At 38.9% G+C, this 20773-nt stretch overlaps 1 protein-coding gene across 1 annotated transcript in view; it reads left to right on the top strand.

The window, feature by feature from the left end:
• Window positions 1-20773, top strand: part of C1H1orf87 (chromosome 1 C1orf87 homolog) — a 110001-nt gene that overhangs the window by 55056 nt on the left and 34172 nt on the right. The window contains exons 6-7 of the mRNA XM_075534599.1: window positions 6971-7136; window positions 14668-14765. Of these exons, the coding sequence (XP_075390714.1) occupies window positions 6971-7136; window positions 14668-14765 (264 nt within the window). The remainder of the gene's footprint in view (window positions 1-6970; window positions 7137-14667; window positions 14766-20773) is intronic.

Here is a 20773-nt window from a genome sequence, read left to right as displayed (position 1 = left end):
GTCAGGAATCCAGTCATTCTGCTACTTAATATGCTACTCAGGAAAATGCCCTCCTTCTGCTTTTTCAGGTAGAGCCTTTAATGGGACGGCTCTGTGGTGTGTTTAAAAAGGTTCCAGCATCGCCAGTGGCAGTGGGGGTGGCAATGGCCTCATCATCTAAGTTGGACCAGATGGAATAAACCCTTGCAGCAGACCCTCCAAAAGACCCCAGCAGCTGCAGTAAATAGGTTCCATATAATACCTGCCCATCCGGTGCTCAGTGTTCTCAGCCGAAAGCCAAACCCTGGGTGGATGCTGACCCCCAGAAACTTGTGTTGCAAAAAAAAGGAAGGAAACCACGGGCTTCAAATCTGGTACAGAGACCAATGATTGACAGGCATAGGGTCATGGTCCTCAACAGAAAAGTGAGGCTAGGGAAGCCGATAGCTAGCATTTTCTTTAGAGTGAAGGTTTGACTCTGTCCAGTGGGCTGGATAATTTCCTAAGAATGCAAAAAGACGTACAGAATCTGGGCGACCAACACAAAGACAAATATCCATTATTCCTATCCTGTTTCAAACTTTTGGAAAACATTATACATTAAGTAGTTCTGAATAGTATACTTTTTCATCAAAGCTACAGTGAAAGTCGCAACGTTAAGAGAAAATACAGTAGGATCCTTAGTAAAAGTTACGACCAGTTTCTGGTAGAGTCAATTCTAAGTCGTGTCCACCATGTTTCCCTTATAACAACCTTAAACTAGCATGGTGCATTTGTTTACAGTTAATGAACCATTGGAGTCTGGTGGCACCATGAACTACTAATTGGCTGCTAATCAAATGGTAACCAGTTCGTATCCAGCAGCAATTCCATAGGAGAAAGATGAACCTGCTGTAATGCCCCCACCCAGAATCTCAACACCAAACTCATTGCCATCAAGTCAATTTCTTTCTTTTATTTTTTAAAACATTTTATTGGGCTCATACACTCTTATCACAATCCATACATACACACATTGTGTCAAGCACATTTGTTACCATCATCACTTCTTTCTACTTGAGTCCTTGGTATCAGCTCCTCATTTCGCCCCTCCCTCCCGGCCTCCCCTTCCTCACGAACCCTTGATAATTTATAAATTATTATTGTTTTGTCATGTCTTACACTGTCTGACCTCTCACTTCACCCACTTTTCTCTTGTCCATCCCCCAGGGAGGGGGTGATATGTAGATCCCTGTGATTGGTTCCCCTTTCTACCCTACCCTATCCTTACCCTTCTGGTATCCTTACCCTTCTGGTATTGCTACTCTCATTATTGGTCCTGAGGGGTTTATCTGTCCTGGATTCCATGTGTTTCCAGTTCTTATCTGTACCAGTGTATATCTTCTCGTCTAGCCGGATTTGTAAGGTAGAGTTGGGATCATGATAGTGGGGGCAGGTGGGCAGGGGGCAGAGCATTAAAGAACTAGAGGAACATTCTATGTCTCATCGTTGCTATACTATACACCGACTGGCTCATCTTCTCCCTGCAACCCTTCTGCTAGGAGATGTCCATTGCCTACAGATGGGTTTTGTGTCTCCACTCCACACTCCCCCTCAATCACAATATGATTTTTTTGCCAAGTCAATTTCAACCCTCAGAAACCTTAGGGACTGATTCCACTCTGTCCTCTAGAATTACTAGAAGCCAATCAAATTATTGGCTGTGGGTGGGTGAAGCCACACATACTGGTAACAGTTAACCCACGCAGCTATTAGCCAAAAGATCAGAAGCCCACCCAGAGGTGCCTTCAGAGAAAGACCCAGAGTTCTACTTTAAAAAACCAGCCATTGAGATCAGTGTCTGGCTGGACCAGAGGATGTACACTGGTACAGATAGGAACTGGAAACACAGGGAATCCAGGGTGGATGATCCCTTCAGGATCAGTGGTGTGAGTGGTGATGCTGGGGGGGTAGAGGGAGGGTGGGCTGCAAAGGGGGAACCAACTACAAGGATCTACATGTGACCACCTCCCTGGGGGATGGACAACAGAAAAGGGGGTGAAAGGAGATGACAGACAGGGCAAGATATGAAAAAATAATAATTTATAAATTATCAAGTATTTATGAAGGGGGGCAGGGAGGGAGGGAGGGGAAAATGAGAAGCTGATGCCAGGGGCTTAAGTGGAGAGCAAATGTTTTGAGAACGATGAGGGCAATGAGTGTACAAATGTGCTTTACACAACAGATGTATGTATGGATTGTGATAAGAATTGTTTGAGCCCCTAATAAAATGATTTTAAAAATAGCCATTGAAAGTCCTATAGACAGAGTTCTATTCTGACACATGTATTATTGCTCTTAGGCGCCGACTGGTTCTTATCAAATGGTTTTCTACTCAGAGCAACCCTATGTACAACAGAACGAAACTCTTTCTGGTCCTGCTCCATCCCCATGTTTGTTATATTTGAGCCCATTGTGGTTGTCAAGGGTCTTCCTTTTTTCATTGCCCTTCTGCCAAGTAGGATGTCTTTCTCCAGGGACTGGCTTCTCTTGATAATATTTCCAAAGCACATGGCATAAAGTCCTGCCATCCTTGTTTTTTTTTAAAACATTTTATTAGGGGCTCATAGAACTCTTATCACAGTCCATACATATACATACATCAATTGTATAAAGCACATCTGTACATTCTTTGTCCTAATCATTTTCTATTTTTTCTCTTCTCTTTTCTTTTTTTCACATTTTATTAGGGACTCGTATGACTCTTATCACAATCCATACTTGCCCTCTCGCCATCCTTGTTTTTAAGGGAATTTTGTCTATACCTCTTCCAAGACACATCTATTTGTTCTTCTGGCAGTTTTTGTACTTTCAATATTTCTCATTAGCACTGTGCATCCATTCTTCTTTGGTCTTCCTGAAGAAAGGTCAGTATTCACAAGCATACAGCGTCATTGAAAACACCATTATTTGTGTCAGGCATACCCTCCTAGTCCTCAAAGTAACATCCTTATTTTCAGCACTTTAAAGCGTGGGTAAACAGTGTGCAAAACATTTACCCAAAGCAAGATGTCTCTGTTCTCTTGCCTACTGATTCCATGGACCTTGATTGTGGATCCAACCAAGATAAAATTCTTGACAACTTCAAACTTTTCTCCATTTTTCATGATATTATGTATTAGTACAGCTGTGAGGATTTTTGTTTTCTTGCATTACAGTAAGGTGCAATCCACACTGAAGGTTATAATCCTTGATCTTCATGAGCAAGTGTGTCAAGTTCTCTTCACTTCCGGCAAGCAAGGTTATGTCACCTACATATCATCGGTTGTTAATAAGCTTTCCTCTAGTCCTGATGCTGCATTCTTCTTCATGGAATCCTGCTTGTCTATTCTTTGCTCAGTATGCACATTAAATAAGTATGGAGAGAGGATTCAACCCTGACACACACCTCTCCTGATTCTGAACCACGTAGTATTCCCTTCTTCTGCTCATACAATCTCTTCTTCATCCTGCTTTTATCTTTCTGCTAGTCTCTGCTTTCAGCCAAGATCGAGCCGACATGGGCAAGGATACCCTTTGTTCCACATCTGCTTCAGAATCCAGCCTGAATGTCTCTGTCTGTACTGTGGCAGACATTGTTAGACGATCATCAGCAACGTACTTGTGTGCGATATTAAGGATATTGTTCTTTAATTTGTGCATTCTCATTCATTCTTGAAGCCATGTTTGTGGCTAATGCCTTCATTATAGCTTGGTCTTCTTCCTTCAGTACCATGGATTCTTGATCCTTTGAAATGGATGAATGCCAGCTAGTTCTTTTTGGTATGATGGCACTCTGAATTTTTTCCATCATTTTTGGATGCTTCCTGCATCATTCAAAATTTGTCCATAGAATCTTCAAGTATTGCAATTTGAGACTTGATTTCTTTCTTTAGTTCTTTCACTTTAAGCTATGCTGAGAGTGTTCTTACATTTTAACTTTCTAGCTTTCGATTTTTGCCCATTTAATTATAATGTTTCACTTTGTCTTTTCAAACTGCACTTTGAAATTTTCTGTTTATGTCTTTTACATCATCATTTCTTCCATGTCGTTTAGCTACTCTATGATCAAGAGCAGGTTCCAGAGTTCCTCTGACATCATCTGTGATCTTTTCTTTCTTTCCTGTATTTTTTAATGATCTTTTGCTTTCTTCCTGGTGGCAGGAGGGGCCCTTGTGGCATAGTAGTTATGTATTCAGGTTGCTAACTAAAAAAGATAGCAGTTCAAAACCAAGGGCTAATCCAAGGGAGAACAATGAAGCTTTCTACTTTCATAAAGAGTTAGTCCCCCACAGGCAGTTCTACCCTGTCCTATGGGAAGTCTAGGAGTCAGAATAGAATAGAGAGCAGTGTGCTTTGCCTTCTTCATGGATGCCCCTGTGAGTAACTCTTTTTGTGGGAGTAAAAAGCCCTGTCTTTCTCTTGTGAAGTGGTTGGTGGTTTTGAACTGCTGACCTTGCAGTTAGCAACCCAATGTGTAACCACTGCACCATTGTTGCTACTCAAAAGATTTCTTTATAGGATCATCAAAATCAACAATTCCAGGTGCTGCACGTGACTCCTAGGAAACAATAAGGGGAAAAAAACATATAACCCATATTTATCCGAGTAATCTATTAGAAAAGGAAGATTTTAAACAATAAGCAATAAAATTATGCAGTTATAATTGAAGGAGACTTAATAATGAATAAAAATTGTGTGAAAGAGTATGTCAGGCTGTGCTATCCTGAAGCCTGGTAGCTTGAAATGTAACATTGGTAGCTTGAAATCGGTAATATTGAAATTATTTTCATCAATAAAATTGGTGATGCTATAAATCGAGATATTTTCTAGGAGAGTTGGTTGTAAAAGGTTTACCAGCAAGCCACAGAAAAGAAACTAGTTTTAGATAGATGTTGCTGGATATTACAGAAGGTTGACATTTAAGTGGAGACTGCAGAAATCAGATAAAGCTATACAGAGAAGAATTTCAGTAGTATCTGGAGGAAAAATTACATTTGAAAGCTCAAAGAGTCCATTTTTCAAGATAAGTCGTTACATTGTTATAACACATCGTTCTGTTGTTTTTCTCCTGCTATTTAAAGTACAAGGAGTCCTGATGGTGCAATGGTTACGTGTTGGGCTGTAACTGCAACATATGCAGTTCGAAACCAACAGCTGCTCTGTGGGAGAGCAACAGCTTCTACTCCCATACCTCCCATAACAAATTACAGTCTCAGAAGCCCACGGGAGCAGTTCTATGGGGTCACTACGAGGTGCCTCGAGTCGATGGCAGTGATTTTTAAGTTTTTTGTTTAAAGTATATCTGTGATATAAAGGATCTTAATAATTTTGCTTATTTGCATACAGGAGAGCAAATAAATAATTGCTTCCAGAACACTTTTGGTTTTATAAAGACAAGAAAGTCATCAGGACTTCCACCAATATAGAGTCTTTGGTTACAGAGGTCTGATAGGGTCTACCTGACTTTATGACAATGAATGAGGTCTGGAAAGTTGGATAACTATCAGATCAGGCGCTACCTGGTGGTGCAGTGGGGACGCACTGGGCTGCTAACTGAAAGGCCACCACAGAAGTGCTCTTTTAGGGGCAAATGAAGTTCTCTGCACCTGCAAAATTATAATCTTAGGAATCCTAAGGAGCAGTCCAACTTTGCCCTATAGGGGTTGCTATGAGAATGAATTAACACTGTGGCCATGGGTGGAATCAGGAATTGTCTCGACTTACTTAAGAAAATAAAATCAAGCAGATAACAAAAAAAGATAATACAGTCATTTATAATTGTCCTCTTAACCTGAAAATCAAGATCTATAAAAATGAATGATCAGTTTTGATCAGTTGTAGACAAACTTGCTGGTGTCAGTGGTGGGATTCAAATAATTTAACAACTGGTTTGTGGCCTTAAAGACCATTTTAAGTATAAAATTATATATAACAAAAGGTAGTTTACTATTTACTAGAGTTAGTACTTAATTAAGAATAGTAGAAGAGGTACACAAAACTAAATTATGTTATAAGAAAGTTTCAAAATAGTAATTAAAAAGATTTAATAATACCTGAAAAAACAATAAAATTTATAGTTAAGGTATTTCCATATTACTTCTTGATTGGCATCCTCAAGTGCAATATTCTTTGCTTTATCCAAGCATCATCGGCTGTGTAAATTATCCTTAACCATTTTTTCACTTTAGGAGTAGAATCCCATTCCTTTAGAGATAAGCCAATTAGACAATATTAGACAATATTAGAAACAGACAACTTCTCTGATCATACTATGTTTATCTTTGAAAAAACCCTTTCTGTTTCTACCAAACTTATAATTGTATAATTCACTCATAATATCTCTTAGGAATTTGAGAGGTAGCAAAACGCTGACATGAATGATAGCCTGTTACCCTCTGATTGCTTTTTTTTCCTTTATCTACTATGCTTGTTTACTGACATGACAAATGCAAGGGAATAAAAATGTAGTATGTCATCAAAAGTATAATGAGTTTTATGAAATGAATAGATGCATATGATAAATATGGTTCCATCTAATTTGTTATACCTATGGACAGAATGAAAATTACCATGGGCACTTAGAATATGCTGTTGTACAGATCAAGGTTTGAAAAAGAGTAAGGAATATAAATTTGTGATTTCCACATTGGGCAGCTGCTCAGCTTCCCACCTTTGAGAGAACCCTAATTACAAGAGCCATTTTAACAACCGCTTCATCAAACTAAAAATAGGTATTGGTTGAATCCTACCATTGGCTGGTGCCTCCTGGAGAAGTGATAATAGGTCCACTAGGATGGGACAGCCCGGTTAGTCTACAAAATCTCCAAATTCAATCTCCTGACCAGATTACAGAGATGTAGAAAGAAGCCTTATTTGATGGATTTTTTAAGTCACAAGGGTGGGACAGAGATGATGCATAATTTCCTTGTGTAAATTATTTTTTGATAGACTTTCTCTCTCATCCAATCAGCACTTCACTCCAAAACTCAAACTCACAGTCAAAAGTGAACAAGAGCCTGTTAGAGATTTTGAAGATGGCTCTAAGGACAGTCAACTGCAAATTCAACATAGACAACCTCAATTTGAGTTTTCGAAAAGAAGATCGGTCATTCTCAGGATGCCTCCCTCCTCCAAAGGTACCCAAAATTAGATCTCAGATATGTTCATCCCTAAAAAGCTAGTTCAGGGTATTGAAGCTATAGACATAAGACAAAGGTGTGATATATATTCAACATATCAATTATATGATACCATTGTTTCTTTTTGATATTGTAGAGAAGCAAAACAATGTAAAAAGGGAATTGTGAATTGCACAAAATTAGTGCCACAATCATTTATGTTCAATTATATTTTATGACAGCAGCTGAGAATATTAAAGTACCCAAATTATATTTCACAACATAAGACAAATATTTTCTCAAAGCAAATGTCAATTTTATAACTACTATTCCAATATTTAATATGACCATTTTAAGGATTGATAAATTTACTGCTCGTAGAGAGTATCATGCTGTTTAGAATATTGTCAGTGTAAATAGGTCTCAGGGATGAGGCTTCAGAGGCATATTAATTTGTGTATCTTCTTTCAGCAGATGTACAGCAACACTAAGGCTACTTCACATACAGGTTAAATAATAATTATCACTATTAACACAACTCCATTAAAATTATTTCACCATCTCTTTTTATTTGGCTCTTTCAATCTGCCAACCACTGTGCTAAGTACTTTCCTTAAATTATTTCATTTAATTCTTGCCAAATTAATACTTATAAACTACCACAAAATATAGAAAGGAAGTACCATTTCCATTTGACAAATTAGAAACGAACAACAATGACCAAAAAAACCACTTGAACCTCAGAGACATTAAATTGAATCACCCAAACACCACATAAAGGCAGAATTTAAAGCCAACGAAGTACTGGAAATTGAGAACCAGTTTTAGAACTCCATTCAGATAGAAGCTATCTGGAAAATTCCATTCAGTCCAATATAGAAAAGTTCAAATTCCAGCAGGGTAAAAAGGAATGGAAATCATGGAAAGAAATATATTCTATAGGAAAAATTAGAAGATACCTTTATCTAGGTATGTAGGATTGGACTTGTGGTCAGAGATTTTAGAAGAGTAAGGACGTGTTACTAAGAAAACAAGGACGAGATGTATGAAAGCAGGCTTTTATTCTAGAGCAAAAGTGGCGTTCTTAGCATTGTTGTTTACCAGGCCACTGTGCTGTGCAAAACCATGTTATTGTATGTATGCATGTCACATGTGCAATCATGCTTCACTAGAGAGAAAGGTAGAGCGATCAATAAAAGATAGTAGTCCACTATTGTAAGTGGCTTTTACTGGGTTCCTGAGATGAGTAGGGACAGACCAAGAATTAGCAATTCAAAAACCACACAGCACCATTTAGAAGGCTTAAATGTTCTTCAATGATATTTGTAGATTGCTGTAGAAAGGACATGAAAATTAGAATATTTTTACTTCAACTCCTGAATCTTAGACTTTTCATCTGGAAAAACTGGGTTCAAAATATCTACCTCCTGTTGCTTTTGCAAGGATTAAATTAGATAATTATATGAAAGCACTTAGCACAATATCTGACATAAGGCACTTGACAATTATTACTTTCTTTTCTTTAAAAAAATTATCTGATGAGTTTTTTCTCTCACAATAGCCTAAGGAAATAAGATCTTTTCCACAGTGAAAACATGATACACCAACCTATCTGAGGAGGCCATGAAGGTTCTTCCCCTTATAGCTTGTCCTGAAAGCTTAACTTTGTGGTTCATACCCAAGGAAATGAGACACGTCTTCCTTGAAGCCGGTCTGCCTTTTTTGAGGCATCTGGCATCTCTTAAGGCATCTGGAATTCACTCTAAGTATATTATGGTTCTGGGAGGCATGTAAATAGAATTCTGATTCCCCAGAAAGTGAGGCAAATTGAGGCCCAAGGGACATTGGATAGAGAAGCAGCAACCGTCACGCCCCAACGTCCTTGCTCCAGGACATAGGACTTCAGAGTGAATGAGAGAAAAGCCACATCTGAGCGGGATGGGTACTTCCTTTAGACCAACGTTCTTAATCTCTTTGAGATGTATGTGTGTGTGAGTTTGGGGTAGGTAGGTGGCACACACCGTAGGCCATTTGGAGTTTCTCTTGAAACCTCTGTGTCCCCTCCTCAGAGAGTGGAAGTGGGGTGTCTGTCCAAATCATCACGATTTCAGAGGATTTTGCAGATCCTTTGGAAATCAGTTCAATCAGTAGAATCTTGAAGGACTTTTGACCAATGAAATTTTGACCACATACAAAGACCAATTCAGAAATGCATCCAGTATCGGTCATGGTTTGTCCAGGAAACTCACCTATCCTGTTCCACTTATTGTGTTTGATGCCGTGATAACTTCTGGCAGGGATGCTGAGGCAAAAATGTTATTAACTACTCAGACTCTTACCAAAGTCAGGTGCAGATTCAATAGGGTTATGTGTTGGGCTGCTAACCACAAGGTTGGCAGTTCCAAACCACAAGCCACTCTGCAGGAGAAAGAGGAGGCTTTCTTGGAAATCCCACAAGGGTGGTTCTACCCGGTCCTATAGAGTCACTGTGAGTCAGTCTGTCCCTTTGGTTGATTTTGTGTGGCTGTGATGTTTCAAGCTATGTCACTAGTATTTCAAATACCAGCAGGACTGGTGAGTCCAAACCATTCACCTTTTAGATTGTAGCAAAATGCTTAACCACTCAGTCACTGAGGATCCTTTTAGATCATCAACCCCTCCCAAACAATTCTAAGATCCTTCTTATAGGAGGCATAAGCTAAGTCAGATGACTCGACATCTAGTTATTCTTTGCTTCACTTGCACACAGCCTCCTGAGAGGAGGGCATCTTTTTACTAACTAATCTGCTTGGTTCATTCTTGATCACAACCTCAGCAACTTGTGGCAAGACTCCAAACATGATGGTGGTTTACTTAGTGAGCTATTATTGTAAAACATTCTAGAGCTTGGCAGGTTTCAACTTTTTATGTATCTGCATCCCTAACTGTATGTACCAGGGAGTACACCCTCAAAGCTATATTTTTTTTTTTTTATAAAACAACCTTATCACCTTCAAAGTACTCTCCATTATACTTAATACTTTTGTCAAATCTGTGATTCCATTCTTGGAAACATTTTTACAAACTTATCTCTCTGCATAGCTGACAGAACCTCCCTCATTTTTTTCTTCACCTCTTCTACATTGTCAAATAGCTGTCCTTTCATGTCCCTCTTCATTCGCAGAAACAAAAAGAAGTTGCATGGAGCGAGGTCAGGTGAGTCAGGCCCTGTAGGCAAGAGGCACGCTGTTTTTTGCCCAAAACTGACATATTAAGATGGCTGCATAAGCAGTTGCATTGTCATGGTGGCAAACCAGTCCTCCATCTGCCACAAATCATGTCTTTTGGGTCATTAAAATTCGCTGAATCCAGCTCTAAGACAGCCCTGATGACTTCCCCATCTCTTCAATGGCCTGCCGTCAATCTTCAAGCACAAATGCATGAGTTTTGCCAACATTTCATCCATTTGGGAAGTTGACAGTCATCCAGGATGAAAATCAACATTTCACCTTTTTTGAAATGAAATAACCACTGGTACACTTGAGTGATTCCCATAGTGCTGTCCTTGTAAGCTGTGTGCAACATCACAACAATTTCTGTGGCATTTTTCCCAAGCAGCAAACAAAAATTCACAGCCACATGCTATTCTCTCAAATCAGCCATTACAAGAAAACAAGTTCGAGCAAAACTGCTTTCATGAAAAAAATTCACTGTGACCAGAGAGAACCTTCCCAGGCAATGCCACTGGGTGCACTAAGTCAGAGTGAGTTGCTCAAGGCTGGCCTAGTGGGGAAAAATGCGTACAATGAAAGCTTTGCCCAACAGAGCTTTATCCGTATTTTTTTTTTGTTTAGTACCCCTGGTATATACTCTTGCCTAAATGACAAAATTACTTCTATTAATTTGAATTATTTATCACCTCCAATACCATAGCCATCTTTCTGATCAATTTAGTCTATTTTAATATTTGATAAAATAATCATTCAATGGAGGTGAAGAACAAAATGTGTTCTGTCTCACAGTCTGGAGCTTAGGAACTCGAAATGAGGGAGCCAGTAGGACCACGCTTTCTCTGTCAGCTCTAAGAGAGCCTTGTATTTGTCAGCTTTGGATAGCCCCAAATATTTCTGGGTGTAGTTTCATTTTTAGAAGTGACTTCATATAGCATCCTTTCCGGTGTGCCCTCGTCTCCATTTGTGTTCAACCCTTTCATAAGAGACTACTCAAAAGGGAATAAGACCCACCAGTATGACCTCCTTAACTTACCTGTTTTTATCATCAAATAACAACTTTATATCCAAACAAGATCACAGTTGCCAGTAGATGGGTTCAGATTTTGGCTGGGGGTAGAGGTTGGAAACAATTTAATCTCTAATCCTTGGAAAAGATGTATGAGTACAGTGATGTGGTACAATGCATATGGAAGTATAAGTGGGGAGGGAGGAAGCTCAGTTAGTGTCTTTGTTCCACTCTGATAAGGAGCGTTTTGGTGTTTGTTTGTTTTTTTGGAAATCAGGTAATTACTTTCTATTCTGACTCTTAGTGATCCTACAGGTCAAAGTAGAACTGCCCCATTAGGTTCCCAATCCTGTAATCTTTTCCAAAGCAGACCGCCACTGCCCTTTCCCACACAGACCAGTGGATTGCAAACCATGTAACCACTGGGCCACCAACCTTCATTCTGTTGTATTTAGGGTCACTATAAGTCAGAACTAAGTAAATAGCACCAAATCACAATTGTTACTGCGTGTCATTTTTACAATGATAGCTGCCATTTACTTTAGATTTAGAAAAAACATTTATTTATAGACAGAAGGAACTATACATAATTATATATATTTAATAAAGGTCATTATGAATATTTAAACTCAAAGGATTTGAATAGCACTCCTGAATAATGCTAAATTGCTAGGCATGTCCTGTACATGTTTCATTGCATCCTCTACAATGATCAGCAGTCATTTCTTAGCAGCCATCAACCAATCTGTTTCTAGGAAACCTAATGTACTATTTCTAATCTGCTCCTCATGTTAGCCTGCAGCAAAACTCAGTGTTGCCAGGGGAAGTAAGCTGTTTTTAGAATAACCTCTTCATATTGTTTTTGAAAAATATATCAATATGTTCAAATCATGGGGAAAATGAAATTTTATTTATGGAGTAAAATGGCATTAATATGATCAATATTTCTCTTAATCACTGAATTTTTTGCCAACCTCCTTTCATATGCACTCACCATTCAGTGACTCCAATTCATTCATTCATTCATGCCCTCATTCACCCATATTTTCATTTATACAACAATTAAAACATTTTTTATTGGAAGCGCTTACAAATGTCATAGCATTTCATAGTTCAATCACATCAAGCAGTCTTGTGCCATTTCTGCCACAATCCATTTCAAAAGACTTTTTTCTTCTTGCACTCCTTAAGATTAGTTTCCCTTTCTCCCCTTCCTTCCCCCTAACCTCCCCAATTAACCCTTATTTCTGTATGTATGTATTTGTGCCCTATCTTACCCTATCCATTCTCTCCTTCCACGTATATGTCTGCTTTTCCCTCCCCTTAAGTGGGGTTGTACAGTCATGCATACTCTCAGCTCTCCCGCCCACCCCCTGCCCATATCCTCAGGGTTTTCATTCTGAAGTCTGGGAATGCAAGAGTGGACAGATTGATCACCATGCTGCCATCAGCTAAGGATGTCCTCCGAAGCTGATTCAATTCAGTAGCCACAGGCAGGCGAAGACAAGAGCTCTGCTCCGGATCTCCAGCCTGCTCCAGATCCCTAGCCTGTTGCAGACCTCTGGCCTGCTCAAGGGTCTCTGACCTGCTCCAGATCCCTAGCCTGCTGCAGACCTCTGGCCTGCTCAAGGGTCTCTGGCCTGCTTCAGATCCCTGTCCTGCTTCTATCCAACCATTATTGATTTCAGCTCTGTGCTAGGTAATAATGGTGGTAAGAAAATGAATACAGTGGAATACAAGCCCTCAACAAACAGTTTTCTTGTAGAGAAACACAACTGACAAACATACACTCAGCTTGATGGGCATATACAAGTAAGTACTAAAGAGTATATAATGTCAAAATAAATACATGCAATTTTTAGAAAGTTACATGTTCTTTCTCATTCATTATTTGCACATTTTATTTTTAGTTTCCTTTGCTTACAATTTTTTTGACTGCTAATCTTCTGGAAAACATGTATTCATCTTTTGAGTTCAAAATCCACCTCGATCCACCTTTGTAGCTTCCCTGCATTAGTATCCAATGCCTAATAACGTATGAAGAATTCAAATGGAGATCAGGCACGATTCCCACCAGAGAGAAGGAGACAATCATCTAGCTACTGTACTAAACCAGATGAAATGCACTGCCATCAAGTCGATTCAGACTTAGAATAACCCTATTGGACATTGTAGAAACCCAGGTTTCCAAGGCTGGGATCTTTGTGGAAGCAAACCCCACATCTTCCTCCTGCAGAGAGCACCTAGTGTTCTAACCCACGGTCTTTCAATTATGAGCCTAGCTGTACTGTAGTTATCATTATGCTACCTCTGTACTCAACTCCTCCCCAAGTACTACTGCTGCTATTTGGTATAGTAATATTCTCTACGACTGTTAAGTGTGGTCCAAACGCTAAATTAAAGTTAGGCACTTCTTTGGCTATTCCTCTTTCTGTGGTACTTTTTTCTTTATTTCATTTCTTTATTTATTATCTTTATCTCATATTAATTGAATACCTGCTAAAACATGGGCACTATTATTCACAGAATATTTTGTGTATAAACTAATTTGACATCGGAAGATTTAGTAATGTCCCAAAGTCACACAAGTCACAGGCAATATATCTGAAGTTCAAAGTAAGGTCTTTTTTGCTTCAATAGCTACACGTGTAACCAGAATGCTTATCACACAACTCATCCTACCATAGCCTTAAAGTTTCAATATATCCAAATCTAAGTATTACCAACTCAACAATCTGAGATTAAACTGATGTATTAGTCAGACTGAAAACATATGAAGTACTTGAGAATCTACAATGACACTTTAGTCGTTCCTCCAATGAATATTTGCTGATCTCTAGAATAATATGCATCATTTATTTGTTATAGAACACTGATGAAGTCATTTATCTCTCGAATTCTTTATTTCTTTTACATAAAATAAAGATATTAATGTTAGTCTAGCAAACATCCACCCCCACCCCCCAATAGGATTGTTCAGGTAATCAAAGAAAGTAACACAAAAAAATTCTGTGATTTACCTTATACATGTATTATAGATAATAATATATTTTAAGAATTCCTACTCCTTGTCCACCTATATCATGGTTGATAAAGATGCTAAAATCAACATTTTAATTACCAGTGACTTCTATGTAATAAACAATATTTCTGTGTCTAGTAAGTGAAATTTCCTTGATTGTGATCACAATGTTGGGCATTCTTGTCTTAAGGGATAACCTAATGATAGAATGTGCTCCTTGATACTAATTCTGACTCAAAATCATATAAGTTTTAGTTATGGAAAGACTCAAATTTCAATTTCGTTCTTGTGAAACTTTCTCATTTGCAGGTCAGAGCTATATGTGGGAAGCATGGAATATATTTGACTTTGAGTCTTCTTGAAACATTGCTTAACTATCAAGATTTGGGTTACCAAAATGAAATAAAGTAAGTTGAGTTTTTGTGCACATAGTCTGTTAAGGTACCAAACATAGAACTCTGATTTTAGGAGAGTGATAGAAGTTTGATGCAGGAGTCAATCAGCACCATCACTTAAAGGTGGAGTTAATAAATCTTGATTATCATAGAATGCCTTCATAGAATTATCATAGAATGGCATTCTATGATGCTCACCTACCCGACACACTGCAGAAGACAAAGCAGGTAAATAAGCAAATGTGGTGAAGAAAGCTGGTGGTGCCTGGCTATCAAAAGATATAGCGACTGTGGTATTAAAGGCTTGAATGTAAACAAGTTGTCATCTAGCTCAGAAGAAACAAAGTCCACATGGAAGAAGCACACTAGCCTGTGAAATCATGAGGTGCCGAAGGGATCAGGTATCAGGCATCATCAGAACCAAAAATCTTATCATAGTGAATGAGGGAGGGAAAGTGCAGAACAGAGACCCAAAGCCCAGTTGTAGGCCACTGGACATCCTCTTACAGAAGGGTCTTGGGGAGGAGACGAGCCAGTCAGGGTGTGATGTAGCAACAATGAAAAATACAACTTTCCTCTAGTTCCTAAACGCTTCCTCCTCCCCCACTATCATGATCCCAATTCTGCCTTACAAATCTAGCTAGATCAGAGGATGTACACTGGTACAGATAGGAACTGGAAACGTAGGGAATCCAGGGGGGATGATTCCTTCAGGACCAGTGGTGTGAGTGGCGATATTGGGAGGGTAGAGAGAGGGTGGGGTGGAAAGGGGGAACCATTTATAAGGATCTACATGTGGCCTCCTTCCTGGACGGACAAAAGAAAAGTGGGTGAAGGGAGACGTCAGGCAGTACAAGATATGACAAAATAATAATTTATAAATTATCAAGGGTTCATGGGAGAGGGGTAGTGGGGAGGGAGGGAAAAATGAGCTGATGTCAGGGGCTTAATGGAGAGCAAATGTTTTGATATGATATGAATGTACAAATGTGCTTGGCACAATGGATGGATGTATGGATTGTGATAAGAGTTGTATGAGCCCCTAATAAAATGATTTTATTTAAAAAAGAAAGAAAATGATGATGGCAACATATGTTCAGATGTGCTTGACACAATGGAGAAATGCCTGAGAAAATGAAACAGATGAAGTGAGTCCTACAATTTTCACAATTATCAGCCCAGAAAGAAGAAATCTGAACAGAGACCTGAGTTGATGAAATAGAGAGTACAGTTCAGGGAGACCATGAAAGCTTGTATTCGCAGTAGCAGAGAAGGAAGAGACAGCTCTGGACATCTGCAGAGTTGTCTTCCAGTCCTCCTGTGAGGGTTTTTTGGTTTTGTTTTGCTTTTAAGTGAACTCCCCAAATCCTTCCTTTTATCCTATGCTCTTTTTTGCTTTATTCCACATACTTATCAACTTCTAAGGTATGTCTAATTTATGGGTATATTATGTGTGCTGTTATTGTCTGCCATTTTCTGATAGATCAGAAAACGAATAGATCATGTAACTAAGTCCATGACCAGCAGGTATCCGGGTCTTTCCTCACTGACACATTCCAAGAATCTATCGCAGTGCCTAATGCATGTAGCCACTCGATCATATTATGGAGCTTAAATTAATTAGGGAGTTGAGTATCAAAATATTCTCACAATTGCATTCTTCATAGACCACACCACAAGAATTCAATTTGGAAACCCCACTAAATATCCCAGACTTTTCCTTAAACACACCTGTTGAAGATTAAAGAAACGAAAATACTTCTATCGACTTAAGGCTGAAATGCTCCCATATGAGAAGCAGATGACTGCTATCCTAAGGTTATGGATTTGGGAGTCATTGGATTTTGATTCATTTCGCTTCCTTTTTAGGTTGCACAATATTTGGCAACATACTACTACCATATATTGCCATTTTCAAATTCTCTTTACTTTTGAGGATGTACATATCAGTCTTGCAGCGATAGTTTGGCCATATGAAAGAGCATTAGTGTAAGTTTTGCCTTATGCCCAACTCTCATTGTTTTCTTTTTAAAAAAAACATTTCATTAGGGGCTCATACAACTCTTATCACAATTCATACATATACATACATCAATTGTGTAAAGCACATCTGTACATTCTTTTCCCTAATCATTTTCAAAGCATTTGCTCTCCACTTAAGCCCTTTGCATCAGGTCCTCTTTTTTTCCCCTTCCCTCCCTACTCCCCACTCCCTCACGAGCCCTTGATAATTTATAGATTATTATTTTGTCATATCTTGCCCTATCCAGCGTCTCCCTTCACCCACTTTCCTGTTGTCTGTCCCCCAGGGAGGAGGTCACATGTAGATCCTTGTAATCAGTTCCCCCTTTCCAACCCACTCACCCTCTACTCTCCCAGCATCGCCCCACACACCCCTGGTCCTGAAGGTATCATCCACCCTGGATTCCCTGTGCCTCAAGCTCCTATATGCACCAATGTACAACCTCTGCTCTATCCAGACTTACAAGGTAGAATCCTGAAAAATATTCAGTCACATAAAATTTTAAGTAGCATAAGTGAACACATGTATTTCTGTCTGAAAACCTTCCTATGTGTGCATTTTTCTTTTCTCAATAACTCACTGCCATCGAGTCAGTGCTGCTGCATAGCAACCCTCGAGGACAGGCTAGTACTTCCCTGGGCATTTATGAGACTGTCACTCTTTACGGGACTAGAAAGCCTTATCTTTCTCCCAGGGAGTGGCTGGTGGTTTCAAACTGCTGACCTTGTTCCTAGCAGTGCAACACATAATCACCAAGCCACCAGGTCTCCTGTTTTAAAATGGCATTTTAAATGCTATACCATTTACTTCATTAATGATGTTATTATTAAAATTATCAAATGCCCTATGAAGGTTATTTTTATTATGTCTCAAGAAACTGATTATGTTGGTTCTGAAATGGACCAGGATTATGTATATATATGTGTATATATATATATATATATATATATATATATCACACAGATATACCAATAGATTTTGAGTTTGTACTCGATTGAAAGCCCTAATCTAAGAACAATTAATTTTTATCGTGTGGTCCTGCTCAATACTTGCCCTCATGCAGTGATCACTGAATATATTGGTTCTATAGCGCTTATACATTGGGTTGTTAACATCAAGTTCAAGAGTCTGAAATCACTAGCTGCTCCTTAGGAGAAAGACAGGCTTTTTACTCCCGCACAGAGGAAGCTCTACCCTGCCTTTAAAAATCGCTGAGTCAACATTGATTTGATAACAGTGAGTCTGGGTTTTTTTGTTTGCTGTTCGTTTATAGAAAAATGTGGTGGAGAAACCAGATGGTTCCCTGATATCAGAAATAATGGCGTGTGGGGTCTTAAAAGCTTGCCTTATAACAACCATCCATCTAAGGTGTCAGCTAGCTCTGCATGAAAGAAGCACAACTACTAGTGTGATCAAAGGATTATTCATAATGAAGTTAATTATCAGAAGAGGGGACTGTATCAGAATTTAAAATGCAGGTTACAGAAGGCTATGGTGACAGTGAAAGGCCAAAATCCACAGATAGGTCCCACATATGGATTAAGTTTAGGTGGTATTCCCCTGGTCCCTTAACCAGAGATGTCATAACCCCATCGTGACACAGAATGCATTGAAAAGTGGATTCTTACAGCTGTAATAAGGATCAAATTTTCTATATCTATTATAAATGTTTATTTTATATAAATTTATATATATTCGTGTTATAAATATATAGTATATATTTATATTATATATAAATATTTTTTTCAGTAAATGAAACCCAGGGCTTATTTACATATAGGGATAGCAAGTAGAACAAGAATTTCAAGCTGGGGGTGAGGGGATGCAGGAGAGGGGCCAGCGGGTAAAAGGCAGATAACATCAAGGAACCCAAAAGGAAATATTGTGCTTAGAAACTGATTATGGAAGTATGGTAAAATTCTGCTTGACTTGATTGAGTGATGCAATGTTATGACATTTGTGTTTATGCCCAAATAATAATAAGTAAGTAAATAAATAAAACGGAATGGGTTTTGGGTTTACACTACATCCTAGCTCCAACTTAAGAACAGTTAGTTCTTACATGGTGACCCTGATTAATACTTGACCCCAGGAAGGGAAAACCGAAAAGATGGGTGCTGTAACAAAATGTGGTGAAGGAAATAGATGGTCCCCAACTATCAGGTAAAATAGCAACTGGAGTCTTAAAGGAGTGTTTTCAAACAAGCAGCCGACTAAATAAGATGTCAACTAAGTCCACATGAAAGAAGCACACCATCATCAGTCACCGAAGGATTGCAAATCATGCGATTCGAAGCTGAAAGGAGAGAATAGGATCAGGGCCTAAATTGTGGGAATTCAGTTTGCAGTGGGCTGTGGTTGACAGTGGAAGGCCAAGATCCAGTTGTGGAACAACATAGGAAACAAGCCTCTGGTGACCTCCCTCTGTCCACAGTTGAAGGACAGGAAGAAAGTGGTTCCTAAATAGAGGGCATTTGAGAGCTGAGTAAAGTAGATCAAAGGCATACATTTGACTCGAACAATTAAAATTTGGTCAACAGAACTCCCCTAAAATACATGCTGGACCTGATCTGATGTCCACATTTTTCTGTATTTTTTGGTTTAGCTTTTGTTATGTATATTAGGGGTATCTCAGAGGAGTTAGCTCATTGGGAGCCAGCCAGCCTCTTGAAGTTGTGTTATTATATGTTTCTTTGGTTATTGGTGTATGAAACCTAGGAAGATGACTGTACACAGATAGCAAGTGGAATAAGGCATTCCGAGGGGTGTGTGGGTACAGGGATAGTGACAGGGGGGAGGGTAGAAGACAGCAAGGAGTCCACCTAGAAAAGAAATACTTGGAAACTGACTGTGGTAGCAAATGTATTATTCTGCTGGATGTGACTGACCTATGGAATGATATGGTGTATCATTCCCCAGTTAATAAGAATAAAAGCTTGGTAATGTAATCATTTTTAAAGGAGATAAAAAGTTAACACCTTACCATTTTTCTCCTTTTGACTAATTTTTAACTTAATCCACTTTTTAGTATTTTCTGCTTTCTTTTGGATGAGGTTTTTGCATTTTACTTTATTGTTGTTGGCATCTTTTTTGTATTATTTTCTTGAAATGAACTTCAAGATACGTAAATCTACAGAGATACTAACCAAATGAATACTTTCTTAAGGCTTAAAGGGGAAGTTGGGGGAAAGTGGTGGTCTAATAGTGGACGCGAGAATGAAAAACAAAACAAAAGAAGAACGAAAAATAATGTCTGAAATTATTGTGGTGATGAAGGCACAACTCTCTTTTAATATATTTAGCCCACTGAATTGTATGTCAATACAGCTGTTTTAAGAGTAATAGAGGAAACAAGAGAAGGATAAAGATTAAGAGGAGAACGAATTGATGAATAAATAAAACGAAGGAGTTGAGCCTCGTCAGTGAATTCCATCACCAGAATTGCACAGAGATTTCCTTCCCCTGAAAGTCGGAGTGGGCAGGATCAAGAGAATGCGTAATGAAGGGGGAAGTGAGCTAAGAAAGAGAAGCCCCGGGCAGAAGCCTCCAGTTCTGCATTGAGGGTCACAGACTGCCAATCCAAAGGCGGTGGAAGAGAGAACGCCTCAAAATGCACATTATTCTGAGGGCACAGGAGCGCTCCATCAGATATGTGTTGATTAACAAATTGTCAGTTAAGAATTCTGAAGCTGAGATTCCAGAAATCTGAGGTCTAATAATCAGAGCATATAAGAGTACATGAGGTCAGACTACCCATCATCATACACATACTCTCTCGCTCTTTCCTGGGCTGATCAGAGAAGTACCTGGTTTCTATAGTCACCGTTGTTGACCTTTGTATGTTCAAGGGCATCAAAACCATGAGACCCAATGATGAACTTCACTATGAAGAGATAAACCTGTTTTGTTCTTAAATAGCTATTGGCTATATTTCCCTTTGCATCAAAGCCAATCCGTTAAGGATTTTATATTCAAACCTATATCCTTAAGCGATCAA

Source organism: Tenrec ecaudatus, chromosome 1 (genome assembly GCF_050624435.1).
Source record: "Tenrec ecaudatus isolate mTenEca1 chromosome 1, mTenEca1.hap1, whole genome shotgun sequence".
NCBI lineage: Eukaryota > Metazoa > Chordata > Mammalia > Afrosoricida > Tenrecidae > Tenrec > Tenrec ecaudatus.
Note: the sequence above shows the minus strand (reverse complement) of the source record. Positions and strands in the feature narration are given on the sequence as shown.